This window comes from Dasypus novemcinctus, chromosome 14 (assembly GCF_030445035.2).
Source record: "Dasypus novemcinctus isolate mDasNov1 chromosome 14, mDasNov1.1.hap2, whole genome shotgun sequence".
Taxonomy (NCBI): Eukaryota; Metazoa; Chordata; class Mammalia; order Cingulata; family Dasypodidae; genus Dasypus; species Dasypus novemcinctus.
Window position 1 is genome coordinate 96,170,247 of NC_080686.1, and position 27,290 is coordinate 96,197,536.

At 52.0% G+C, this 27,290-nt stretch overlaps 1 protein-coding gene across 1 annotated transcript in view; it reads left to right on the forward strand.

Moving 5' to 3' along the window:
* Positions 1-5: 5 nt before the first annotated feature.
* Positions 6-27,290, forward strand: part of TG (thyroglobulin) — a 249,481-nt gene continuing 222,196 nt past the window's right edge. The window contains exons 1-15 of the mRNA XM_058276072.1: positions 6-72; positions 1,104-1,212; positions 2,522-2,619; positions 3,619-3,822; positions 4,560-4,719; positions 11,988-12,094; positions 12,589-12,732; positions 12,925-13,110; positions 15,583-16,680; positions 17,086-17,673; positions 19,915-20,154; positions 23,386-23,523; positions 23,880-23,957; positions 24,479-24,591; positions 26,594-26,696. Coding sequence (XP_058132055.1) covers positions 6-72; positions 1,104-1,212; positions 2,522-2,619; positions 3,619-3,822; positions 4,560-4,719; positions 11,988-12,094; positions 12,589-12,732; positions 12,925-13,110; positions 15,583-16,680; positions 17,086-17,673; positions 19,915-20,154; positions 23,386-23,523; positions 23,880-23,957; positions 24,479-24,591; positions 26,594-26,696 — 3,433 coding nt within the window. The remainder of the gene's footprint in view (positions 73-1,103; positions 1,213-2,521; positions 2,620-3,618; positions 3,823-4,559; positions 4,720-11,987; positions 12,095-12,588; positions 12,733-12,924; positions 13,111-15,582; positions 16,681-17,085; positions 17,674-19,914; positions 20,155-23,385; positions 23,524-23,879; positions 23,958-24,478; positions 24,592-26,593; positions 26,697-27,290) is intronic.

Genomic DNA, 27,290 nt, shown 5'->3' on the forward strand with positions numbered 1-27,290 from the left:
GGAAAATGGCCCTGGTCCTGTGGGCCTTGGGCCTGCTGGGCGCAGCCAGCTCAGTGTCGGCCAACATCTTGGGTGAGTTCTGAGCCCCTGATCATGGGCAGGAAAGCAGGAAGGGAGCCGAGGCCTCAGGCAGGGAGTTCTTCTGTCATGCCAGGGTCTACCCCAGGTCTTTAAACCCCATGCTGGGAGGTAGGTTATTTGCTCTTTCCTTTCCAGATGAAGAGACAGAGGTTCAGAGAGATGAACTGAATTAGCCGAAGTCACAGAGCTAAGGACTGGTGGAACCAAGCTGGGAAACCAGGTCTTCCCAATTCATTTCTGTAGCCACTCTGTGCCCCCGCCCCCACCCTTTTAGCAAACTTTGGGTACTGACATTGGTTTTTATTCCGTTAGCTTCCCAAGCTCTAGGTCACCTATGTGAGGTATTTGACTGGTAGCCAACAGGTAGTGGAAAAAAGAAACCTACCTGTGGAGTGAAATAGACCAAAGTTCTAGCCCTGGCTCAACCATTTATAAGTTCTGTGACTTTGAGATAAATTCCAAGTTTAGTCTCCTCATTGGAAAGGCAAGCAAAGGACACTTCTCTGACAAGGTGGTTGTGATTTCGCAGTAAGATCGTGCTTGCTACATGCATTCTTGATGGAAAATAAGACAGATGTGGGTTATTAATTAGTTTGTATTTCTACTCTTTGCCAAGAAAACTGCTCTTTCTGCAGAGAACATCCCTTGAATAAAATCAAATGGCATTCTGACTAACCCAGCAGCTGCTTGGGGGGACGTGTAGACTTTGAGGGTTTATTTTACATCCTTCAGTGTCCAGCTTTTGACGCTGGGCAGCTGCTTCCATGCTTGAGCCTCAGTGCTACCCGGGCAAAACGGAGAGATTACCTTTCAGGGTGGTTTTGAGAATTAAGTCAGCTGACGTTCTTATATGAAAAAGTATGAAGAGCCATGAAACTGGAAGTTAAAATGTAATAGTTGAGGATGACAACGTTAGAAACAAACCAACAAACCAAAACAGAGACGCATGCGTGCTCCAGGGACTCCGTGTGCGTGGAGTCCAGGCTGCGCTCTCCCCTCATGAACTGCTTCCCTTTCTGCAGAATACCAGGTGGATGCGCAGCCTCTCCGCCCCTGCGAGCGGCAGAGGGAACAGGCCTTCCTGAAGCAAGCGGACTATGTCCCCCAGTGCTCGGAAGACGGCAGCTTCCTGTAAGGCTGGACCCAGCATGAGGAGCCTCAGGCTCCCGGGACCCTAAAAGAGCAGCTCATCACCCCCCCGGCCCATCCCATGTGCTTTCCTCCCTGTACCTGAGATGTGGCCGCCACTGTCGTTTGGGGGTTCCCCAGGCTGACCCACCCTAGGGTGGGGTGGTCTGTGCGCGTCTCGCGGAGGCTTCCTCCCAGCTGGCACCCATGGCCTTCCTTCCTTTCCTGCCACACTTTTACCATCATTGCTTTTAAAAAAGGAGGGGAGCGCCCAGGATTGGCGCTCTGGCACCTCCGCCTCCTCCTGACACCCTCTCGAGAGGTCAGAGGTGGGGAGATGCAGAAGCTGCGCTTTCAGGGGGATGCTGCCCCGCCCCCTGCCCAGGCCAGCTCTGGGGGCTGCTGCCCTTCCTGGGAGCTCCCCTTCCAGTTGTCCTGGGACCCTCTCTGTGCAGAGTGGGGGCTAAGGGACACCACCTCCCCTGCAAACAGACACGAATCCCTCCTGGCGCGCCTGCTGTCTAAATGTCCCTGTGCCGCTCCCGCCCCCTTGAACTTGGGCAGCTCCAGCTGTGGATGAGCCACGCTCTGAATTGTGATGGTGTTCCGGCAAAGGTTGTTTCCTAAACTTGTGAAGCCTCTCTCCCTGCTCTCTATCTTATTTGCGCTCTTAATGTGCCTGAGACAATTCTGATATACTCACAAGAGAGCAAAGGGTGCTTCCAGTTCAGCTCCTGCTTGGAGCTCGGTGAACCCTGGGGCAGAAGGAAGGAGGGAGGGCCCCTTGCAGGAGGGGGCTGCCAGCCCGTCTCCCGACACCTGCTGCCCTCCACCTGGAAGGACGCGCTCCGCCTTCTTGTCTCTCCATCTGCCTCCCCTGGCCTCCCTGCTGGGCTGGCCAGCATCACGTCCCTTGGACATCCCTCTCCACGGGCCAGGTTCCACACGTGCTGCCCTGCAGAGCCAGCGCCCTGCTCCCTCCCGGGGCCCCTGAAGGCAGGCGCGGAGGTTTCCCTCCTCCCGCCCGGCCTCTCTACAGCTCACCCCAGCAAAGGGCGTGCAGAGGGTGCGCTGCAGGGTGAGCCTCCAGGGCGGGCTGCAATGGAGAAGGAGGGCGGGGGCTATGGCAGGTGCGTTTCCAAGACCTCTCCTGGATCCCCCACCCCCTCTGCACTCCAGCCTCTGCCTAATTTAAGTGAATTAAAACCCGGGAGGGGGGCAGGGAGGAAGAAAGGTAACGGGGCTTGGGCGCCGCTGGTTGCTTTGGGTGCAGTTAACGGTGTCCTGCCTGCCGTGTCTCCCCTGTCCTCAGGACCGTGCAGTGCCGGAACGACGGGCGTGCGTGCTGGTGCGTGGGAGCCGACGGCGGGGAGGTGCCGGGCAGCAGGCAGCCCGGCCGGCCGGCCGCTTGTGAGTGTGACCGGGGCCCCCGGTGGGACAGGAGGGGCCCTGCAAGGGCGGCTCACGTCCAGGAAGGACCTGGGAGGGCTGGGAGTGTGTGGGCAGATGCAGCACCTTCCGGGCTGGCGCCTCTGGAATAAGGACAACCGTCCCGCACGGCCAGCTTCCCACAGGCCCCGTGGAGAGGAAGGACCACGCAATAGTGGGTTCAGCCAAGAGCTGTCGAGTGCGTCCCTGCGCGGGGCTGCCTGGCGCTAGAAAGCAGCCACGCCGACACCAGTCGTTTCCTCACCTGGAGTGAGAGGGGCCCTAAAATGTGGGACTTAGTGAAAATGGTCCAGTTAAGAGACTAGTTGAGTGGTCAAAGAAACACAGTCCCCTTTAAAGCGTGTCACTGCTAACACTCAAGAAAGGCCCTTTTCTTCCGGCCACCTCATTGTGGGGAGGGGGAGCCGAAGCCCAGAGCTGTCATTTCTGGGGTAGGAGCTCTGGCCTGGGCCCCCTGCCAGCCCCCGCTCGGCCAGCGTGGCCGCTTTGGGATTGGGCTCCTGCCAGTCCCAGCTGGGTGAACTTGGCACTTCCTCTCTGAGTGGGGGGTCCTCGTCCAGGACGTGAACTTCACGTCGGTCTCCCAGGGCGGTCGTGAGGGTGGAAGGCGCAAACAGCGCAGCGCGGGAGGCCTGGATCGCGAAGGGACGTCCCCAAGGGCCCACGGCGAGCGTGTGCTGAACCAGGGTGCCCACGCGCTCTGGGTGGCTCGCCGCCTGCGCCCCCCCATCACTCCGCGGCATCGCCAGCAGCAGGGCTGTGCGGTCCATGGATGCGGCTCCCTGGGGTGCGCTGCCCCCTGCGCTCCATCCACGGGGGTGCTGGTGGGAAAGCGGGGCCAGGAGTCGGGCCCCTCGTGGCGCCCTCAGTGTGTCCCTGCGGGCGGGGGCTGCGGGTCGGCCCGGGCCCCTGGACGCGCCCCCTCCAGCGCCTCCCCGCCTCTGCGCTTTGCCTCCCTAGGCCTGTCGTTCTGTCAGCTGCAGAAACAGCACATCCTGCTGAGCGGCTACGTCAACAGCACGGCCACGTCCTACCTCCCTCAGTGCCAAGAGGCGGGGGGCTACGCGCCCGTGCAGTGCGACCCCCCGCGGGGGCAGTGCTGGTGCGTGGACTCGGAAGGGATGGAGGTGTACGGCACCCGCCAGCCGGGCAGGCCGGCACGCTGTAAGTGTCCCTTGCCACGTGCCCCTGTCTGCACCCTACCCGTTAGTCCTCCAGGACGAGGGCAGAGGCCCGCCCTCAAGAGGGACAGTGCAGACCTTCGGAGGGGAGCTTTCTCCCCTTCTAATATTTCCATAAAGTAGACGATCCATATTCGCTGGTGGCCCATGGAAAGTTCAGGAGGGGTCGTGGATGTGTGCAGGGGTCCTGGGGCAGCCCACAGACCGTGTGGGTTTTAGCGGGGCATGGGGCTTTGGAGATCTATGAGGTCCTCCATGCATGAGAATTCTTTTTTTTTTTTAAGATTTATTTTATTTATTTCTCTTCCCTTCCCCCCCAGTTGTCGGCTCTCTGTGTCCATTTGTTGCGCGTTCTTCTTTGTCCACTTCTGTTGCTGTCAGCGGCACAGCAATCTGTGTCTCTTTTTGTTGTGTCATCTTGCTGTGTCAGTTCTCCATGTGTGCAGCACTATTCTTGGGCAGGCTGCACTTTCTTTTGCCCTGGGCAGCTCTCCTTACAGGGCGCACTCCTTGAGCATGGGGCTCCCCTAGTGGGGGACACCCTTGCGTGGCACAGCACTCCTTGCGCGCATCAGCACTGCGCGTGGGCCAGCTGCACACAGGTCAAGGAGGACCGGGGTTTGAACCTCGGACCTCCCATGTGGTAGACGGACGCCCTAACCACTGGGCCAAGTCTGCTTCCCTGTGAGAATTCTAATATTTTGCCTTGAAAACGCTTAGGTCCCAAGAGCTGTGAGCTGAGAAACCGCCGTATTCTGCACGGGGTGGGCGAGAAGTCGCCCCCGCAGTGCTCTGCCGACGGAGAGTTCATGCCAGTCCAGTGCAAGTTTGTCAACACCACGGACATGATGGTTTTCGACCTGGTCCACAGCTTCAACAGGTAAGGGGGCTGCCTCTGGGCTTTGCGCGCCCACCGGGCCAGCCCTTCCTTTCGGCGGCGGCAGCTCATGCCTGCCCTGGGGGCTGTGGGCGCCAACGCGTGAGGCACATGGTCCCGGGAAGAGGTCCCGGGGTTTACTCTCATGTGCCGCACACGGGCATCTGAAGGGCTGTGGTAATAGCTACTCAGATCCAAAGCCTATGTATCCTGTGATCCAACCCATCCATGGAAACAGAAATGCCTTGATGAGAAGACGTAAGTCTGCTGCCACAATTTGCATTTGTAGCAAAACCTGGGAACAAAGTGACTCATCTTCAAAACCTGGATGGCTGAATAAATGTGTATCCACTGTAAATTTTTATGCAACCCTAAAAAAGCTGCCTTAGAGCTAGGTCAGTGACTTGGAGAGAACTTCACAATGTATTATGATAATATGATACAAAATGCAAGATGCAGGTAATATAATTAGAAAAACAAACAAGCAAAAACTCCTTTTTATAGGCATATATAATTATCTAATTATGTCTGTGGCTGTACATAAGTTCCTGAGCACAAAGGAAAACGAGCGCACAGTTGGCGGTTACGCGGGCTGCCTTGGGAGGTAGCGCTGCTGTGGAGGAGTGGGGGGGGAGGGGGTGAGTGGAAGAGGAAAAGAGATGACGTTTTTATGCATTTTCATAAATTGCGTGTATATGTGCACTTATAAGTACTTTTAATTTAAAAAATTAAAAGAATAAATACAAAAAGGTGGATACATTCGAGAGCTCAGGCAAAATAACCAGGAAGCTGGTGGCTATTCCAGACGGCTTCTTGGTTATCGTAAAGGGCACACACAGAATTCCGAGAGAATTGAAAAGTTCTGAGCAAAAGTAAATAAGGAGGCCAGTCTGTGACACCGATGCGAATTCTCTTGGAGAACCTGAGCCTGCATGCCGCTGGCTCCCAAGCAGTTTCTTTCTCCGTGAGAGAGAGGAAGATCCCGTGGGCAGTGCCGGGGTGCGTCACAGGCGAGCGGCCTGTAAGCAGGACATGGTCCAGAGCTGAGCTTTGTTTGAGCTGCTTAATATTTGAAAAGCCGGGAAATTTTATTATGTCATGTTCTATGAAATTTCTGTTTTAGTCAGTGAAAAAGAGGTGAACGTCAGCAGTTTCCTTTGTTCAGCCTGCTACATAAAATTCTGAATTCTCGCTTTTAAAGCACAAGGGTGGGGGCCCTGGCATCACAAAGCTGGGCTCCAACAGCCACGCCCTGTTTGGACAGAGCAGGTGCCCTGCAAGCCTCCCTCCCCCCGGTGCCCGATGGCCCTCCCCTGCCCGCGCCATCCTCTGGCATTACCTCCTGGCTCTAAGGCGTCTGCTTTTGTGACCCTCCTTCTGACTCTGCCCCTGCAGGGCGTGGTGACCTGGTGTGAGCCACTTACCCTCCCTGAGCCTCAGAGTCCCCGTCGGTAAAACAGAGGACCGTGCCCTGAAGGTCCGATGAGCATGACCATTGCAAAAATTGTGAATTATTATACAGCTGTCAGGAAGCCTCACCCTCTCCTGGTTTCGGCAAACTTAGGTTAGCTTTCCATGAGCACGAATCTCCAAACAGCCTGCTGTGCTGGTGCTCACTGACACCAGCATTTCTCGGTTTACTGAGTGCTTGCTCTGTATAGGGAACTTTGCATCCTTTGGCCTACTTTCATACTTAGAAAAATAATTTGATAGTTATGGTCTCCATAGGAATTTGAAATAGGTTAAAGAACTCACCCTAGGAGACATAACTGTGAGGCCAGGGCCGCCTGGCTCTTTCTTCTGTCCCTACCTCGATTCATCTCCGTTGCCCTACAGGGCAGAGAACAGAGCTGTGCACACAGTGGGTCTACAGTCAGTGCTTACTAAATAGGCAAATGCACGAAAGAATTTCTTTGTGGTTGTCCTGTAGAGGGACATTTCACAGCTACGGCCACAAGAGGGCAGTCGAGGTAAACGCAAAAGTTCAGGACTAAGCAGCCATTGTTTGAAACAGACAGGCAATATTTTTCCTGCAATGGGATCCTTTCTGTTGTGTAACCAAGCAAGTCTCGGAGCAAACTCTGGTTTTGAAAGGGCATGGGAAGGGTCGGTGGTTGGTTACTGGGAGCCATGATTGGGGATTTTCTGGTCTGCACACCAGGGCAGCCCCAGACGGAGAGCCAACGGGGGCAGGGGGCTGCGTGGAGACCTCAGCCCGTCCCTCCTGAGCTGAGACCTCAGCCTGTCCCTCCTGAGCGGCACACAGAGAGGGCAGTTAAGATGCAGGACGCCCATTGAAATTTGTATTGCAAGTAGACGAGTCATTTAAAAATATATGTATGTCCCCAATATTCTATCAGGAATTTTATGCTTGGGGTGGAGGTAGGGTGTATCTTAATAACAGGTAGATTTGGATTAAAACAAACAAATGGTTTGGGGCTGGGGAGCGCAGAGTAGATGCTCACGGGCTACTCTACTAGTATAGCTGTACTAGTCCAGGTGAGAGATGCTGCTGTCCTGGGCAAGAGCAGGTGACAGAGAGGACGATGGAGAAGAGAGGTGCAGGGGTGGAGAAACTTTTAGGAGGCTGATCCTCGAACTCGGTGAAGGAATACCTGCAGAGGTGGGGGGAGTAGAGTCACAGACCACTCCCAGATCTGGGTGTTAGGTAGACGGGAGAGAAGAGATTGGAAAGGAATGGCCACGCATTTGGTTTTGGAACACCGAATCTGAGATTTCTCTGGGACTTCCTAGTGAAGTAGAGTGGGCCATGGACTTCCTGCCATGGGGCCACAGAAGGCTGGAAGCCTGGGACAGCCCATCCGCCAACCTCTTGTGGGTTCTTCACGTGCTGGGTGGTGGTGATTTGCACTTGAACTTGGCCTCAGCGTTTGTCCATTTGCCTTTTCAAGACGACCCTGCTAGCAACCCATTTTGCCGGTGGGGTGTAGGCTTCACCAGCTCTTCTAACTCCTCTCCCATCTTTCCCATGGCCCTTGTCTAATCATGAACTATGGAAGTGTGTTCTGGCTAAACAGATTGCAGGTAAAAGTTCAAGAGTCTGAACTTCTAGTGGGACTGAAGCCATTACCGAGGTCTTTGTGACCTGAGTTAAAATTCAGTTAATTGGCTTCTTTAGCAATTCTTGTCCTTCGTAACTAAGCCTCGCTGAAACTTCCTTAGCAACCAGTCTTACTTCAACTGTCTTAGCATACTCCAGATTATCCGCTGAGATCAGAGAGAGTTTAATCTATGGCAAAGGGGCATTGTCACTTGAGCATCTAAGGGGCTGTTTGGAGAAGTCCTTGTAGCCCGATTACCCTCACGAGACATCTGCCAGATGCTGGCTCCTGACTTCAAAGGCATCTAGTCACATGCAGGGGAGAGTCAAATAATTGCTGAACTAGTACCTGATGGTTAGACTTCCAGAGGGACTGCCTCTGGAAGTGGAGTGATAGAGGGAGCCCAGACGCATGAATCCTGCTCTGCGAGTGGACAGGACCAGTTGCCCGGCACTTCTTGGCATCTCACATTCTGCTGAGCCTCAGCTGTGATTTCTCTATCCCTAGGTTGGCCATAATCTGAACATATATTCGGAAATTCCATCATTTGCCCCTCCACTAGAAATTTCTTTCTTGAGGACTCTCTCATGATCATCCTGAGATTTTGATTTTTAGTTGACAAAAGCGAGGGATCCTCTACCACTAGACAAAAACACGAATTATTATTTTATTTTCAAATTTTGTACTGATTTTGTCTTCCTCCTCTGAGATTCTTTATATGCTTAGGACAGGATAAAAAAGAGAAACAGAGGAAATCATTGAAAGGTAAAATAAGGGTAGAAAATAAAAACAAGATAAGGCAGAGATTGGCACCCACCAAGTCATGCATTTCTATAATGTAACCAACGTGAGAGATGGACTATTTGCCCATGAGCTTCCTAAGCCCAGAGAAAAGAGTATATTTGGTTTCCACCAAATAAACCATTTTTTCAGGGGAACACGACTTTTTCTCCCATTGAGAATGGAGGGAGCTTTGTGTCTCAGATCCTTGTGAATGTCCCTCGTGGGATAATGGTGAGTGCTACAGGGTACTCTGTGACGTGACAGTGTCCTGCTGCCACTGTCGGTTGCCTGGGCTGGTGCCTGTGATATGCACGAGGCATGTCATCTTCACGCACCTGTTTCTGACCGCGTTACTTGGGTCCCAGCCATCTCCACCAGAGCGGTACTTCCCTCTGGGACACCAGCCCCACACCTGCAGGTGGTCTGTTTCTCACCTTGAAGCTGGAAGCATGTGAATGAGCCTTCTGGATGTGTTTTCTATTCCTTTCATTCTGTCCTAGTCAAGTCACCATTCTCTGCTTTAAAATCCGTCCCAAAACTCACCTGGTTTGGGAATGTTCTCTTGCCATACTGAAGTTTCCAAACCCAGCAGGCCCACGTGGAAGGATGGAGCTAGGGTCGTCTGTCTCTTTTCGGGACTTTCAGTTCATTTTGCATGTGAAGTGGCAGAGAAGGCGAGGGTATTTGATAAGAAAAATGTTGAAAGCAGAGCAGGGACTCTCCATCTTCATCACTAACAAGAGCCAAGCAACAGCCAAACAATCTTAACCGTGGAGCCCCGAATTCACAGACTGATGACATCGTTTCAGAAATTAGCCACAAAAATCAGATCGTAGCCACTTGCACTGCTGAAGCACTGGCCTCTCGGGAAGACTCAGAACTTGAACTTGCCGTCGACTGGCAAGCAGGCCCGCGCGAACTCTGGGTCAGCGGCGGCCTCCCCACCTGGCCAGCTGCTGCGGCAAGAGCTTTGCAAGGGGAATCAGGACGCCTGGTCTGTGACCTCTGCTCTCAGCTGGGTGATGGGGAACTGATCCCCCGCACCCTGAATCTCAGTCTCTGCATTTGGGAAGTGGAGACTTTAAAGGGCGGTTGTGAGCGTTAAAGAAGATAAAATACGGAGAATGCTCAGTGTAGTACTGGATCACTCAATAAATGGCACCTGTTATGATTTCCTTCACAGTAATGAACAGCAGTCATCCTAAGGGCTAAGGCAGGAGTCCCCTCCTGCTCCAACTCCAGGTTCTCAGCCCTTTTCACTAGATACAGAATTTGCAAGGAGAGGTTAAAGATGTAGTGTGGGGTGTCTATCCAGAGGGGAGCAGAGGACCTCCCGAGAGTCCAGGTGGCCATGCTGGACTCGGGGTAGTCCTCTTGGGGTATGGGAGGACCCCTCCCTCTAACTGTAGCCAGGGCAATCTCTAATATGCAGGAGGGGGCATGTGGAGAGCGAGGCCCAGGCAAACAGCACCAGCAAGCCCGGGTTATTAGGCAACTCACAAGACCAAAAACCCAGAGATAGGAACTCTGGCCATTGGGTGCTGAAATGGAGAAGGCTCAAGGACCTTGACTTGACGAGGTGGGCCTTTGGGCTGCAGCAGCTGAGCACGGGGCTAGAGTGATTTCAGGTCCTGTGCCCCGAGCTAGGGTGGGTTTTGAAATGTCCTACCAGTCAGGAGATGCACTCATGCATTCATCCAGCACATGCGCCTTTAACATGCCTGGAAAAAGCTAGGCATTGGGTCTGCAGAGGGGAATGCCAAGCAGAGTCGTGGGCCTCGGAGGCTCTGGGGCAGGAGCCAGGGCTAGCCAAGCACACACTGCATCACACCATGGCAGGGGCATGTGGTTTGAGCATGCCTCCCACCGCTCACTCGAGATGGTGGCCAAAATACTTCACCCCGTAATTCCTTAAATGGGGCTGATATGAATACCACCAACCTTTTAGGCATCGGTGTATATTAAATATTCTGTAGATGACTTCCCACAAATTGTGCTCAATAAATAGAAGCTACAACTATACTATAATATTATTAGCACTTGTAGAATTGAATTATTCCAGGTTCCAATTAATGAATATTTATTATATATCCCCTGTTGATGGTAACTAGGCAAAGTGAATTTTTAGTTTCTATCATGCAACTCACTTACTATAGAATTCTTTTTCATTTAACACACATTCACACAATAATAGACCAACAGCATGGAAAAATGTATTCATTAAAGTGCTTTCATAGCTTTTGTCTTGCATATTCACTTCCATTCAAACTAACTAACACTTATTGCCCTACGGTGTTCAGGCTCTGAGCTGTTACAAGGATATAGTATATTGCCTTTCAATGTAGGTCCATTTATAGTCATAACTGCAGTGTGTAGACATGGCATTTTGTATTCTAATTTTTTTTTCAGGATAAGTTTATGCACATCCCTTTTGACTAGAGCTTTAGAAGTATCATCTTCAATTGCAATATTGTATTCCATTTAGGGGCTTTACTATAATTTACTGTTTAAATTTAGAATTTACTTTTAATTTTCCTATCATGGGGTGGTGATATTTTCAAAACTTTGCTAGAGTGGATTACAGAGCAATATTTCTGTTTGTGCAGATAGCTGTGGCTTCTGTTTTTTTGGGATATAATTTCAGACATGGGTAGAAGCGCATCCTGTTTGGATCCCATGAACTAGCTATATGGGGCATAAAAGCAAATCTCTCGGTGCTGCATAAAGTCATCACATGTGGGGAGGACCCTTCCTTTAGGTCACACCTTTGCTTCCTGTGACTTCTAAGATGGGGAGCTCAGCAGGTCCTGGGTCAGCTGTGATTGCAACATGCTCTTCCTCAGCTTGTGCAAGAGAACGTATGGCCTTTGTCAGGCCATACGTTGTATAGATTTTGTGTTTTTTCAACCATGGCCCTGGGGCATTTCCTTCTTGAGGCTTTCCTATGGTGGAAAAGTTTTGACGTTTTAAAGGACCCTGATGTCATTTGAGCTCCCAGGATGAGATCGTATAAAATGGGCCATGTGGTTGTAAAGCAAACCTGGCCTTCTGTCTCCAGATTTATATTCTAGTAGAGGAACCAGTTCATATGAGGCCCATTATCTGTTTTCTGCCTGATCCCATGAGGCACATGCATGGGCACAAATTGTTCAAATGCCACTTGTGCAGAAAATGGCTAATTGGTAGGCGGACAGCTAAGCACAGCTTTATTTTACAAGAGCCCACTTAGCTCTGGCCAGGGAACACCAATTTAGAAAAGAAATGCATTTACTGCAGGGTGCAGGGAGCAAATGGAACAAGGCAAAAAAAATGGACATTTCCTTTTCCCCGGATGAGGACTTGGCTACATCCATTCATTTCTCCAGGAAGAGCTCCTGGTGACTTGCCTTTTGTGAAATGGTGACCATTAATAGAATTCTCTTTTAGGTTTCCGGATGCATTCTTGACCTTCAGTTCCTTCCGGAGCAGGTTCCCTGAGGTGTCTGGGTATTGCCACTGTGCTGACAGTCAAGGGCGGGAACTGGCCGAGACAGGTAGGCACACCTCCGGCCACCTGCAGGGAGGGGGTGAGGCTCCCTGGGATCCAGAGCCTAGATCTCGGGACCGGGAAAGCAGAGCCAGCCGCGGCTGCCTGCTCCTGGCAGGCTGCTGGGGAGGGGGGGGGGAGTGGCAGGGAAGGGGAGAAGCCTCACCGTCGTCACCTCCGCTACTTTGACTGCAACTAGTCTATATGGTGCTGTGGGGCGCCCTGGAAAAAGACGCCCCCTTCTGGACAGATGCAGCTCTGCCCAACCAGGTAGTGTGGTTGGCAAGTGGCACACAGCGTGGACTCCTCTTTCCTCTCTTAGAAGCTCCTTTGTGCTACGAGCAACCTACATGAATGTACACAGCAGCCCTGACTTTGGAAACTCTTGAGTACTGGTCAGACCCGCACGATGATCCTGGGGCCCTCTCTATCCCTCTTTTTATCCCTCCTAATTCCTCTCGGAATGAACCGATCCCCTGAAAGCCTTGCCGTCTTTCGCAGGCCTGGAGCTGTTACTGGATGAAATTTATGACACCATTTTCGCTGGTCTGGACCTTGCTTCCACCTTCACTGAAGCCACTCTGTACCGGATATTGCAGAGACGGTTCCTAGCAGTGCGACTAGTCCTCTCTGGCAGATTCCGATGTAAGTAACAAGCTGACATCACGTGTGCGTGTTCTGCTGGGAGGAAGCCACTTGGGTCTTCGAGTCGCTGTGACTACTCTACCAGAGTGAGTGTGGGGGTTTGAAACGTTTAATCGCCAAGAGCCAGGCATGCTGTAAACGCTCAGGCACTGCTCACACTGTCCCTTCTTTCACTGCGTGGATTTCTCCTAGGCCCCACAAAGTGTGAAGTGGAGCGGTTTACAGCCACCGCCTTTGGTCATCCTTACCTCCCGACCTGCAGCCGAAGCGGGGACTACCATCCAGTGCAGTGCCAGAGGGAAGGGCCGTGCTGGTGTGTGGACGCCACAGGGAAGGAGATCCACGGCACTCGGCGGCAGGGGACGCCACCGCTCTGTGGTGGGTTCCTCTCCAGGGCTTTCTCTTTGGGTCTTGCCAGGTCATATTACTTTAACTCTTTCTCTAAACCAACCTCTTTCGAACTCCAGACCCATTAATTCAACTGCCTCCTGATGGTGTCCCACAGACCTTCCAGCTCAACCTGATTGAAAATCAGTTTATCATCATTCACTTCCACCTTGTTTCTTGACCCATGTCAGACATGGCTGTTTCCTCAGGCAGCTCAGAGAATGCTGGGAGGCTCATAGGTGAAGAAAAAGAAAAGAGAATTAAATTTTACAGATGCCACGAGAGAAGTGTATATAGACAACGAAAGGGGCATGAAACAGGAGGGGTCGATTCTGCCTTGCAGCATGCATGAGGAGGCAACTAGGCAGGCTTCACAGAAGAGGTGATATTTGATCACAGTCTTCTAAGATAAAGACAATTTCTCAAAGAGGAAAGTAAGAAAAGATATTCTCTACATAGAGAGCAAGACATGCACATTTCTAAGGATAGAAATAATAGCTCTTCAAATGTGAATGGACATTCTGAATCTGCAAGAAGGATTGAGCAAAAAAACAAACAGTGGGAGTGTGGTCAGAGTGGTTCTCTGAAAGTTAAGTAAGAGTGGGGAGAAAGGCAGGGAAAGACAGGAGGTCTTTTGTATCCTAACAAAAGCGTGGTGACTTCAGCCTGGAGGTCAGGTGAGGATGTGGAGAGGTTTTAAGCTGGAGGGTGCCCTGCTGAGTTTTGAGAGTAAATAAGCTCACTCTAGAAGTCTGGAGGTGACACCGAGAGGCACAGGGGCCGTGGGAGCAATTAGAAGCTCACTGGAGTGTCCTGAAGAGAACGGACGGGGCCAGTACTAAACAGAAGCTGCGGGATGGGGAGAAGGGTGTGGACTGAGAAACGTCAGTAAGACGTCCCAGGAAGACTGCATTCCACCTGCCACAAGCCTCCGACTGGCTGTGAGTGATGGGTGGGAGGGAGGCTCTGACCTGGGTGGGCTGGGTGCATTCAGCAAGGCATGGCAAGGGCGGAGGGGAGCGCAGGTCTTCACACAGCCCCGAAAAGATACGCGTTAACCTTTCTTCAGTAATCAGTCATTTGATTTCTCCAACGTAATGTTTTGAATATTCTATACAGTGTTTGAGAGTATTCTCTCCGCTAAGAGTGAAGACGTAGGAAAAAAAAGAAAATTTTGACATCCCGCCTTTATGGGATGTACAATTGCATTTGATTTCTATTAAAACCTAGAGAATATTGTGCTTTCCAATTTCTGGGTGGAAATAAAGAATTATGGTTTTCCAAATTAAAACCACAGTCATGGTCTGTGGTTTTCCAAATTAAAACTATAGGTCCATGAAATGCAAGGATCATATATTTCCACTCCTCTTCCCTTTCCAGTGGAAACAAATGTCACATGGAACCAATAGCTGCATTTCTTTGTTTTGGTAACAGTACATCACAAGTGGGTGGAAGGGAGGCGCTCTTAATTTGAAAAGGGAATGAGCAAAGCAGTGCATTTTACTTCTTTCATACCTTCCTGTTATATCCATTAAAGGACGCCTCCTTGAGAGATGTGTTATGTGCGCTGATGTTGCCAGTACCCTCCTCCCCCGACCACATGTTCCAGTTCTTTCTCTGTTGCCCAGTAACAGAGGAAATTGCCTGGCCTCTTTTTCTGGCATCCATGTGAACCAAGAGGAGAGAAGTATTTTTAAAAAGTAGGGGAATGGAGGTTGCAAAGGTCCTCTGAGAGTTTCAGTTTTATGGAGAAAAATGGAGTCCACTTACTTCCACCTAAGGGACTGAGACAGCCCCTTGGAGTTTGAATTTTGCATTTTTCCTTATGTTAGTTACAGTATACCTAGAATTTGCAGTTAGAATGACCGGACCGTGTTTAGAGTTGACTAAATAGATCACTATTTAATTCGTAATTTCAAGGAAATGTCAAGAAATCAGAAGGATTTGTTTGTTGGGTGGACATTACTGATTATAATAGGAAATACTCAGAGCACTTAAGGGCTGGTTTGTGTCCTCAAAGAGACTCTAAACTAGGTGGTCTAGGCAAGACTGATCCAGAGCATACAGGTCATTAAATATGGAGCATTAACATCCATTAAGAACTACAGGAAGAAGATGCTGGAAAACAAAGTCTCATTAAGAACAAATAGGGATTTGTGGGTGCATGTGGTCAGATTTTCAGGAAGTGGACTAGTGTCTGTGAGCATTGCTTTAGAAAGGGGTCCACCTCGAGTGAAAGCTAGGAGAGGTGGTCACGTCAACTGGAAGATTCACTTCCCAACATGGCGGCCATGATGCAGCTCTGAGGGAAAAGACAAAATGACAAAGAAAAGAAAGAGGTACAGAATGTATGTGTTCTGGATGGAATACTTTGGTAGCTTACTGCAAGAAAGATCTGAGGGGTTGTTTCATGATGACTTGTGATGTTAAAACCATTTTTCCCATTGCTTCATCTCTGTGCAGCTCCAGCTCAATCCTGCACCTCGGAAAGGCAGCAGGCCTTGTCCAGACTCTACTTTGGGCCCTCTGCCTCCTCCAGCCAGCAAAATCTGTTCTTTTCTCCTGAGGAAAGACAGGTCTTTCAGAGAGGAGCCAGGTTTACCACATCCTGCCCACCCTTGTTCAAGGAGCTCTTAGTTGACTCCGGGCTTCTGCGCCCAGTGGTGGAAGGGCAGGATAAACAGTTTTCTGCCTCAGAAAGCCTTCTCGAAGAAGCCATCAGAGCGATTTTCCCCTCCAGAGAGCTGGCTCGTCTGGCCCTGCAGTTTACCGTCAACCCAAAGCGTCTACAGCAAAACCTCTTTGGAGGGAAATTCTTGGTGAATGTTGGCCAGTTTAACTTGTCTGGAGCCCTTGGCACAAGAGGCTCATTTAACTTCAGTCAATTTTTCCAGCAACTTGGTCTCCAAGGCTTCAAGAACGGAGGAGGATTTGATCTAGCCAAGCAGCTCTTCGTGGGCTCCGATTTAAATCTTTCCACAGAAACTCCTGAGGCCTCTAGGAAGGGCATTGCTATGAATAAGCCAATTGTGGGCAGCTTTGGCTTTGAAGTTAACTTACAGGAGAACCAAAATGCTCTGAAATTCCTTGCTTCTCTCCTGGAACTTCCGGAATTCCTTCTCTTCTTGCAGCACGCTATTTCTGTGCCTGAAGACATTGCAAGGGATTTGGGGGATGTGATGGGAATGGCGCTCAGCTCCCAGGCCTGTGAACAGTCCTCCGGAAGGCTTTTTGTCCCATCATGCACGGCAGAAGGAAGCTATGAGGATGTCCAGTGCTCTGCCGGAGAGTGCTGGTGTGTTGACTCCTGGGGCAAAGAACGTCCTGGCTCAAGAGTTAGAGGTGGACGACCCAGATGCCCCACAGAGTGTGAAAAGGAAAGGGCACGCATGCAAAGCCTTATGGGTAGCCAGCCTGCTGGGTCCAGCCTGTTTGTCCCTTCTTGTACCAGTGAGGGACATTTCCTACCTGTTCAGTGCTTCAACTCAGAGTGCTACTGTGTTGATCCTGAGGGTCAGGCTATTCCTGGAACTCGAAGTGTAATTGGAGAACCCATGCTATGTAAGTCTGATGGGTATTCAATCTATGAACTCTCATTGGCCTTCACATAAAGTGGTACAGGAAAAATCCACTTAGGGTTCAAGCCCAAACTTCAGTTAATGGCAAAATTTACTGGTTAATTAAAAAATTATCCAGAATAGTCTGGATATTGCTAATCATTCTAAGTAGTGAAAAGAGAGAGGTGTTTGGCCTTGAACTACCCCTGCATTCCTGAAATGCTGATAATAACTGCTCTCCATAGTGGAGGTTTAGAGACAGTGTCTCTCTAGATGCTGTTTGCAAATTTAAGGCTGATGAGATTTCTGTGGTTCCATTAGGGTTTTGGACAGTTAAGTGGTTCCAGCTCAGTCTTTTGGGTCTATTTCACTTCTTAAACTGACGTGCCTGTTCACTGTGTCTCCACAGGCCCCACTGCCTGTCAGCTCCAGGCTGAACGAGCCTTCCTTGGGACAGTACAGGCCCTGCTCTCTAATTCCAGCAGTCCACCCGCCCTCTCCAGCATCTACATTCCACAGTGCAGTACACATGGGCAGTGGAGACAAGTGCAATGCAACGGGCCCCCCGAGCAGGCCTTTGAGTGGTACACACGGTGGGTGGCTCAGATCAACGGTGGCCAGGAGCTGACCCCTGCTGAGCTGCTGAAGAAGATCATGAGCCATAAAGAGGCGGCTTCCAAAAGCTTCAGTCTCTTTATCCAAAGTCTCTATGAGGCTGGCCAACAAGACGTCTTCCCAGTGCTGGCAAGATATTCTTCGCTCCAAGACATCCCCTGGGCTGTGTTGGAAGGCAATCTGACCCACCCTGGAGAGAACATCCTCCTGGAGCCCTACCTCTTTTGGCAGATCCTAAATGGCCAACTCAGCCGATACCCAGGGCCCTACACAGATTTTAGCACTCCTTTGGCCCACTTTGACCTACGGAGCTGCTGGTGTGTGGATGAGGCTGGTCAAGAATTAGAAGGAACTCAGGCTGAACCAAGCAAGATTCCAGCATGTGAGTCAATGCATAAGAAGAAATGCCTTTTTTTTTACATGTCTGGCTGTGGGTATTGAGCATCAAAGGTGGAACTGCATTTAGAGATGGCCAGGTAGTCTTCCATTGCATGGCTGTGGAAACTGAGGCTCATACAGGCTAAGTGACTTTCCCTAAGTCTAATACAGGCAGATGTGGGCCCAGTTAATATAGTTCATTTAAAATTTTTTCATGGAATTAATTATTTAAATCAATGTCCCAAATTTTTCTTGCATGTCCTCTGTGTGGAAGTCACCATCATAGGTCCAACAAAGCCTATACAATTAACGTGATCTGCCCTTTGCCCTCCCACGGCCAATGCCTTAGTAATCTCTCAGAAGTTAGGTGCACTGTTTGCTTACTCAGCAAGGATTGTGGTCATCCTGCTAGTCTCACAGGGCACTGCTGGGTGCTTGGAACCTCAGGAAGTGCTTCTGCTTCCAAAGGGCCTTTAATTAAAGGACTCACTGGAAAGCCAGAGAAAGAGGTCTCCAAATTCAGCTTTGTGACAGCTAGACATATAGACACAGAGGCAGGCAGACATGGCTAGAAGGCATGAGGCTGACTCTTGTGTCTTCAGTGAAAATGCCTTATTACCAATAGTCATGCTGGCACCTTGAAAGAACAAAGACAAATCAACACTGTTAGTATCAAATCAGAATCTCTTTAACTAGCAGTTCCTAATGTTGTAGAGATGCATTGAGCAACTCTTCAAGTCCATTGAAATCTCTCAATTTGTTCTTTGCAAAATTTCACATGGTCCATTCCTTTTGGAATAATGTTAGAATTAATCAGATTATTTTGACATTAGTCAAATTTTAGATTTTGGCAGCAACTGGATTTTTAAAATTGTGGGGAAAGGACCATGTGCAGAAACACTAGTTCCCTGGGCATTTTTTTTTTTTTTTGAGATTTATTTTTTTATTTATTTCTCTCCCCTCCAGTCCCCCCACCCCCCAGTTGTCTGCTCTCTATGTCCACTCGCTGCGTGTTCTTCTGTGACCGCTTCTATCCTTATCAGTGGCACTGGAATCTGTGTCTCTTTTTGTTGCATCATCTTGTTGTGTCAGCTCTCCGTGTGTGCAGTGCCATTCCTGGGCAGGCTGCACTTTCTTTTGTGCTTATGGGGTGCACTCCTTGCACATGGGGCCTCCCTACGTGCAACAGCACTGCACATGGGTCAGTTCCACATGGGTCAGCAGGCTGGAGACGTAGTACTGCTAGGGTTATCCATTTATATGTCAAGTTCTAGCAATGGCCCTATTCTCAGAGTTAACATACCATTGCTGGCACGGCTGTTAGGTAGTACGTCTTATTGTGTGTGTATGTGGGGGGGGGGGGGGCGAATGCCTGCAGCATCATTTCCCACATCTTATGGTCAGGTTTCTGGCATTGGGGCATTCCTATACTTTTACAGGCTGTAAGACTGAATTTGGTCTTCTTTGAATACAAGTTTAGGGATCTGAGTTGCTGACACTGAAAGGACCATAACTGTGGGAGTGTCTTGTTCACTTTGGCCAGAGTGCTAGGCAGAGCAGGAAAACAGGGCTTTTGAGGCTATTGGCTTTCCCGCCAACAGGAGGCTGTGTAGAGGAAGTGGCCAACTATACACACTAATCCTTTAGGAAGCAAAGATTAGAACATCTACCTGTATTTGGTGTTTTATTCATCCTTTTAAATTCCTGTTTTTATTTTTACAATGAAGTATAAAGCTGAAACCGCTGAGAAAAATGGCACTGAGTATATTATAGTCCTATGTGTATATGCTTTAGAAATAAATATACATATTTTGGATGTGCACATTCACACTCTTTTGTGGGGAGGGTCATATGATCCAAAGGGTTTGGTGGCCCTTGGCTTGGAGTCTTGTACTCAAAGTGTGGTCAGGTGGCATCGGCGTCAGCATGAGCTTGTCAGAACAATACCTGGAGGAAGGCAACACAAGCTATGACTAATATCCTTACACAGTAAGTCCTTGGCAAATGAATGGCTGAATGCAATTAGGAGGCACAACAGAAAGCACTTTCCAGGGTGTGGAAACAGCAGGTGTAATGGACACAGCCAAGGCAGAAATGTGTGTGTGTGTGCGCGTGCGTGCATGTGTGTATGTGCATGTGTTTGCATGTGTGTGCTGGTGTGTGCACGCATGTGCATAGCTTCAGCGGGCGGCGGGAGCCTCTCCGTGGTCTGTGAATCCACCTGTGCTCTTCTGACTCCCTTTAGGCCCTGGCTCCTGTGAGCAGGTGAAGCGGCGTGTCCTGTGGTTCGTTCAGGAAACAGAAGAGATCGTCTTGGCTTCTAACAGTTCTCAGCTGCCCCTGGGAGAGAGCTTCCTGGCGGCCCAGGGGATCCGGCTGACCCATGAGGAGCTGTCCCTGCCCCCGCCCTCCTCATCCCAATGGACTTTCTTAGAGAAGCTGCTGAGTGGGAGCGGCTATGCCATCCGTTTGGCCGTTCAGTCCAGTGAGTGTTGTGCACAGCAGGTTTCCTGTTCCACCTCCTGGGGGAAGCACCCTTTTGAATTAGTTTCATTCAGCTTTGGCTGCCCCAGGCTGATGGGTTCCTGGGAAATAAAAGGGACACGTGGTTTTGCGACATGGGTCAAAGCTGGCATGGTGTTACCTGGCCGTGTCCTATGCAGGTGTGCACCCCTGTCCCAGGTGCCCCCAGGCCCTCTGGGAGAGCCATGTGGGGGCAGGTGGTCCCAACTGCTCCTCCATCTCTCATGGCCTGGCCTGAAGCCCTCTCCCCATTTCCAAGGAACCCCCAAGAAGGGGGAATGGAAAGGGACCCTCTGCTGGGCTTCAGGCACCTCCCAGCGTGATCTCGTCTAATCCTGTTAGTGAGGCCACAGGGTGGCCACTGTCACCCGTCTGTTACAGAAGTAAACTTAGGGAGCCACGGTCGTCCTCCGCCCACCACAATGGCTGAACTTCACTGGGAGCTTGCGCCTGGCCAAGCACTGGCCAGATCTTTGCATTTCATCCTCTGAGAGTTCCCTGAGAATGATGCTCTCATCCCTGTCTGTGATCATTTACAAATGGGGAAACGGAGTCTGTGTTCAATCCCTGCTCAAAGTCACTCAGTTACTGACTCGCAGGGCGTGGCAGTGAACCCACGCGGTCTACCTGCCTGGCTGCTCCTTTGGGGGGGTGGGCACCCAGCTCTGTCTCTGAGAGCCCTCTTCCCCCACCGCCCTGCAGGCTGCTCTGGAGGGAGGGTCCTGGCCTCCCAGTGCCTCGCTGACCCCACCCCGCTGGGCAGGGCTCAACCATTCATTGTCTACAACCAGAGTTGCCCATGCACTGTCAAGTTATCCTGCTCATTTACTCTCTGGAGTTCTCCGGGCTTAGGTCACAAAACAGCAAAGCAGCCACCCCTGACAATTTCTGTACCAAGAGAGAATCTGCTCTGACTTCCCCTTCCTGCGAGGTTGGCCCCAGCTGTCTTTGTTCTCTTCCCCCATGGGAGAAGCTCCACAGGGCACTGGCTTTCCTCGCCAGACGTCCCTTTGGGAGCCCTGGGCCCCAGGTCTCGTGCACCCTTCTGTTCCGCGGGCCTGCACAGGGCCCAGCGCTCGCTGGGCAGACGGCGCGCCTCTGGCTGCCTTCCTCCCTTCTACCTCTTCCATTCCCTTCCCCTACCCCGTGCCCAGGCCCCTTCTTTCTTTGTTTCTCAGAGACTTGGGGGCTTCTGCTTTTGGCAAGAAACCAGTTGTTTGCAATGTTGTGCGGGGGCAGGATTTAATGTAATAAAGGGGCAAAGTGGGATGGGAGCCCTTCGGTCTGCGCAGCAGAGGCAAACGGAAGAGGAAGGGGAGAGAAAGTCACCCGTGCCATAGGTCCTTATTGGTTGCAGGACATTTCCTTTAAGGGGAGTGAAGGAAGGCCCCCCGCTGGCCACCGGCTCTGGGTGGGCCTGTCTGGGTGGAAGGAAGAAGGCTGAGCAGAGAAGGACCTGGGAGCTCGTTTTCCTTGGCCTCCCTCAAGGTCAAAGGGACTGCTCTGCCACTGGGGAGGACCTGCAGGTCTGCCCTCACAGACCCCTTGTCCCAGCGCGTCGAGGGTGGAGGGGCCTGGGTGGGGAGGGAGGAAGGGCCACAGAGCGTCTTTGGCCAGAAGAGCATGGTGACGTCCTAGTGCCCGACGAGGCTGGGGAGGGTGTGGGAGGACATGAACTCAGCGGGGTCCAGCCTGGCTTGGCGCCTGGCCCCTTCCATCTCTTCTGATGTTCCTATCACGCTTACCCCATTAGCTGAGTATTAGACCCAGTTCAGAGAAGAACTTAGGCTCAGAGAGGTTGAGCCACTTGCTCATGGTCACACAGCTAAGTGGCAGAGCCAGCATTCAGGCTGAGTCTGATCAGACAACCAGAGTCCTGTCTGCTGTACCAGGCCACTTCCCAGGGGTCCAGTGCTCCCAGCAGGGCTCTGACTGTGGACTGGTGGGGTCCCTGCGCCTGTAAGCTTTCCTCTGTGGGTTGAGGCCTGGTTCTGAAGGGTGGTGAGTCAGGGGCGCTGCCCCAGTGGGCAGGGGGTGGCTGCAGAGGAGGCTGCAGGAGGAACCTGTGGCTCCCCCACCCCCGCCCCTAGCACAGAACGGAGAGGAGGGTAGAGGCAGAGAGAGGGCCTGCCAGAGCGACCTCGGCCTCCTGGAAGGTGGATGGCAGTGGGGGCCGATCAAACCGGGGGGGCAGCAGGAGGCCTATGTGAGCGGCTGTGTGGCCACCCCAGCCTCGGTCCCTCCTCCCTCCCGCCTCATGCACTCCTTTCCTTATTCACTCAACAAACGTTTCTTGCATGCTACAGTGAGCTGGACACGGCTCTAAGTACAAAACACATCCAAATCCCTGCACCAAAGGGCCTAAAGGCCCACATGTGAGAGAGAAACCTAAACAGAACAGGTGGGCGCAGCACCTAGGACACCAGTCGTGGCTAATGCTACGAAGTGCTGGGTGGGCAGGGGACGCGGCCGGCAGAGGTGGGCGTGATTTCACAGCCACCGTGCATCAAGCCACCTCCCTCAAGAGCTAACCTCTTCTTGGGATAAAAAAATTCTGACTCCACGGAGCTGTTGGGAACATCACGTAAGAGCTTTAGGGATAACAAAGCTTGGAAGGGGGTAAAAGAAACTAAACCTTTGGCAGTACAAAGGGCAGGCTGAGGGCAAAGACCGATTTCTCGCACTCAAAGCCCAGGCCCTCCCCTTCCTAGCTGCGATTCTGTGGGCAAGCTCCTTAATTGATCTGTGCCTCAGTTTGCTTGCCCATAAAATGGGAGAACGGTAGTGCCTTTCCCGCGGGATTGTTGTGAGGCTGAAATGAATTAAAAAATGTACTTCATGCTTTTCGCATAGTAGCTGCTAAATAAATGTTCCGTCATTATGGTTTCCATATTTTCCTGAAGACACTGCTTGACCTGACCAATTCTAAATGAAAGTTACCGAAAGACCACCCAGAGCCCTTCCCCTTTAGCCTAAAGTTTAATTTTAAAGGGCTGTCCATTGAGGCACACTCTGCTCTAGCCCACGGCTCAACGAGCCTTGTAATGTTTTGGGTCAGAACGTTGGTCAAAGAAACAAGAAGTAGCTAAGAAGGCCTCCTTACCGGTGGGAAGCAGGATGTGCTGGGCTGTTCCCGGCGATAGAGCCCGGGCCAGGCGCTCATGCCTCGGCTCTCCTCCTTCCCCTGTTTCAGCCCTGGACTTCTACCAGAGACGTTACTCCACGACCAGCGCTTCTGCAGGAGCCACCTCCCCTCTGCGGTCCGGCCCCTACCTGCCCCAGTGTGACGCGCTCGGAGGCTGGAGGCCTGTGCAGTGCTACCCCAGAACCGGTAGGGTGGGCCGGGCGCCCCGGGCAGCCCAGTTCCAGGCCCTCTTTTTTATTTAGAGGAAAGAGTCTCATACTAGGGGCAAATGGGCTGGCCCTGCACCCTGCTGTGGCAGCTGGTGACAAATCCCTTCGCTTCTCTGGCCTTCAGCGGTCTCCTCTGTGCAAGGCAGCAGAGACCTTCTACCAGCCCGAAGGTCAGGCGGGTGGTTGCTTGGGGGGGCAGAGGTCCTCGTGCAAAAACCTGTGATTGTGGGTAATTGGCACACGGGGTGGGAGGAAGGAGAGTTGTTTGCGGGGTGCTGCGGGTGCGCGTTTCCCAGTGCACTTCCTAAAGTCCTGGCTTGTGCTTCTTTCTAGGGCATTGCTGGTGTGTGGATGGGAAGGGGGAGTACGTCCCCTCCTCGCTGACCATCCGCGCCCCCCGGATCCCCGAGTGTAAGTGGACCCCTCGGAATTTTTCCACGTGACCCTCTGAAGCGGGCACTTCGTCAGGTGCCCCAGTCCTGCAGACTGCTCCGAGTGCTGCCACACCATGTTTTCCCAGGCGCCCAGGCCTGAGCGACCCCCACTGTCCGTGGACGAATTTGTGCTCCCAGTTTCATAGGTGGAGAGAGGAGCTGCGGGTGGGCCTGGATTCCTAGTCAACCTGCCCCCAGGTGATTTCAAACACCTCTGCAGGGTCAGCGACCAGGTCCCCTCTGGAGCTCCAGGTGCCCCCCCCATCTCCCTGCCTGGCTGCTGGGGTTTGGAGCCACATAATCAACTGCCCACGTACTAGCTCGAAGCTGGCCTGTTGCACAGTGTGTGTGCCTCAGCCACACTCTGCTTCTCCACTGGGGTCTTGGTGAAGGGCACCGCCCCACACCCAGAGGCACACACGGAACCTGGGGACCCTGGGCTCCTGGCTGGTCCTCGGCACCCACGGCCAGTGAGTTGAGCACCTGCTCTCCCCACAGGCCCCACTCCCTGTGAGACACTGCGAGCCAGTGGGCTGGTTTCCAGCTGGAGACAAGCTGGATCTCAGGGAAAGCCATCTCCAAAAGACCTGTTCACCCCAACCTGCCAAGAGGTAAGGCCCTGGGGGGCGAGGCGTGAAAAGAGCGAAGCCAGACCTCCGGGCTCCCCCCCAATAGTTGGGATGGTTTTTCTAGTTTTCAATAAGTTTGGCTTAATTAAGAACTCACAGGAAGTTGTAGGCCTCGTTTTTTTCCCTGGCCCTGGCAGACCCTGGCTGTGTGGCCTTCAGCAACTTACTTATCTTCTCTGGGCTCCAGGCAGTTTTTTTGACTCCTAAATTTGTGGTTACATTTTTGGCCATCCTAGTGTGAGATTTGTGTTTTGAGGCTCCAAGGAAGTGGATTTCATGAAAACTCTTTGACAAAGAACTTATACAGTTGCTGCCATGTTTGTCCTAAAGTCATCTTGCCAAGTTGCTTAGCTCTTTGTGCCTCAGTTTCTCAACATGAATGGAGGACATCATAATATTGCCCTCCCAGCTCCCTGGATGGTGGTAATAATCAACCAGTTTAACTGATAGAAAAGCTCCTAGAGAAAGGATTCATGCCCAGAACCTTAATCCACTTACCTGCCAACTGATGGGGGTCTCTGTGCCTCAGTTTCCTTTTCCTGAAATAGGGATGATAGGAATACTGTGGCCTGCTCTGCTCAGCTCCCAGGGCCTTGATGAAGATCAGATGCAATTTCAAAATTGAGCAAATGTTATCTTTGATTTATTACTGTTTGGTGCTGTGCACATGGAACCCAACTATGAATAATTTTGTGGAAAAATTAGCTTATTTAGTCTTTTACCTTGGCTGACAACCATGTACAATTGGAATAAAAGTCTGCTGCATTATGCTGGGTACTGATGTTTACTCAAGAGAAGGAGAGCTAGAAACCAAAGCTTCTGAGCAAAGGAAAAGTGATTATACAGAAGAGCGCAGAGACCTTCTGTGCTCCCATGGAACCCCCAAGTGAAAGTAAACAGGACCCAAGACTTCCACTGCCCAAACTTGGATCCTTGGCCCCAGATTCCAAAAAGTCAAGTTGATGGCTAGAATTTTCTTAATTTTAATATTTTTACTATAAAATCTTCTCAAACCTTTGCTCGGGCTTGAATCTTACTTCTGCTGCTTCCCAGCCAAGAGCACATCCCTGTCTTTCTGGGCCTTTCTGTGTGGGATGGGAACAGTCGGGTCCTGCCTCCTGGGCGTTGGTGTGTAGATAGAGCAGTGCATGGCGGGGGAAATGCTTAGCACAGGAGAGCTTCGTGCTTACGTTTGGATGTCGCTGTTACTTTCATTGCTTCCCTGGGAACAAGGCTCAGCCAATTACAAGAGGAATGAGGGGACTACAAATGCTAAAGGAAACACTGAGCCACTGCAGTGGGCTCGGCTGACAGCTCTTCTCCCCAGCATACCTGCGTGGGATTGTCATTCCTGTTAAGGACGAAGGAGAGAGAACGTTTTCTAAACCAATAGCGTTCATAGAAGGAAGGAACATGCTCAAGGATTGATCTCGTCCTGCCTCCATATTTTTAGATGGGGAAACTGAGGCCCAGAGAGTTGAAGCAACTCATCCAGCATGTCCCAGCTGGTCTTGGACAGGCCAGGGAGAGAAGGGCTGGCACGACTGGGCTTCTGTTCGGGGGGCACTGGCTGCGTGCAGGGCTGGGCCGCTGCCTGTTACACACTTGTCTTTATCCCCTGCTGTGGACACTAAGGGCCGACCCCCAGGCTGCTGGTTGAAAACCATTTCTGAAGTGGGTGGGGTTGGTTGGTGGAAAGTGGCCTGGCCCTGCCACTCGCCAGCTGTGGGAGCCACTCTGTCCCTCTCCCCTTCTGCGTGAGCCTTGGTTTCCTCCTTAAAATGGGATAGCTGTAGGCCCTGCCTTGAGTCAAACTAAGTAGCTAGAGGGGTTGGGGCGAATGCCTCTCCCCCTACTGGCTCCCCCCTGCCCCCACCTCCCTGCACTTGAGAAGCCACGGCTGCTTGTTGTGGAAGGGACATTCTTGACTTCTGCCCCACCCACCTGTCGGCCTCAGAGACCCTTGCCCTGGCTTTTGTCTCAGACAGGAGAGTTCGCCCGGCGGCAGGTGACAGAGGCTGGCCCCTGGTGTGTGGACCCGGCGTCGGGAGAGGCCGCGCCACCTGGCACCAACAGCAGCACCCGCTGTGAGTAGCTGCCCCGCCCTGCGTCGGCTTCGCACCCCGGCTCTGCTGCTCCCATAGCCGTGTGGCTGGGGCCCCCAATCTCCCTGGGCCTCTAAAACGGGGGTGCTATCCGAGCACCTCGCACGAGTGCGGCAGGCAGGGGGCTGCTCTCTGTACCCGTGAAGTGCCGGCCAGCTGGGTCCCAACAAAGAGGCAAGGGCCGTGCCAGCCGGGGTGGGCCACCCCTCTGCTTCCGGCTGGGGCCTGCCGCTGTCCTTTCCCATTGTGAAGCTAGGGCCAGGACCGGAAGTGCCTCTGCCTGGAAACCAGACACTCCCTGGTAACCTCGGGGTCAAGTTCAAGCTCTCAGCAGGGCTCTGGGCACCAGCGCACCTGGCTCCTGAGCATCTGTAGCTGCCCTGCTTCTCCAACTCCCCCTTCAGTCAGACCCGCCAAGGGAGCGGGCTCTCCCTTGCCTGGTCCTTCTTCACCTTCTGGTTCTTTCTCTGGTGATACTTCCACCCCCCGCTACCCCCACCAGTCCTGCCAGGACTCATTCACTGGCCTCACTGGCCTGTAGCTGAGTCCAGCGCCTTCCTAGGGCCCCCCAAATGC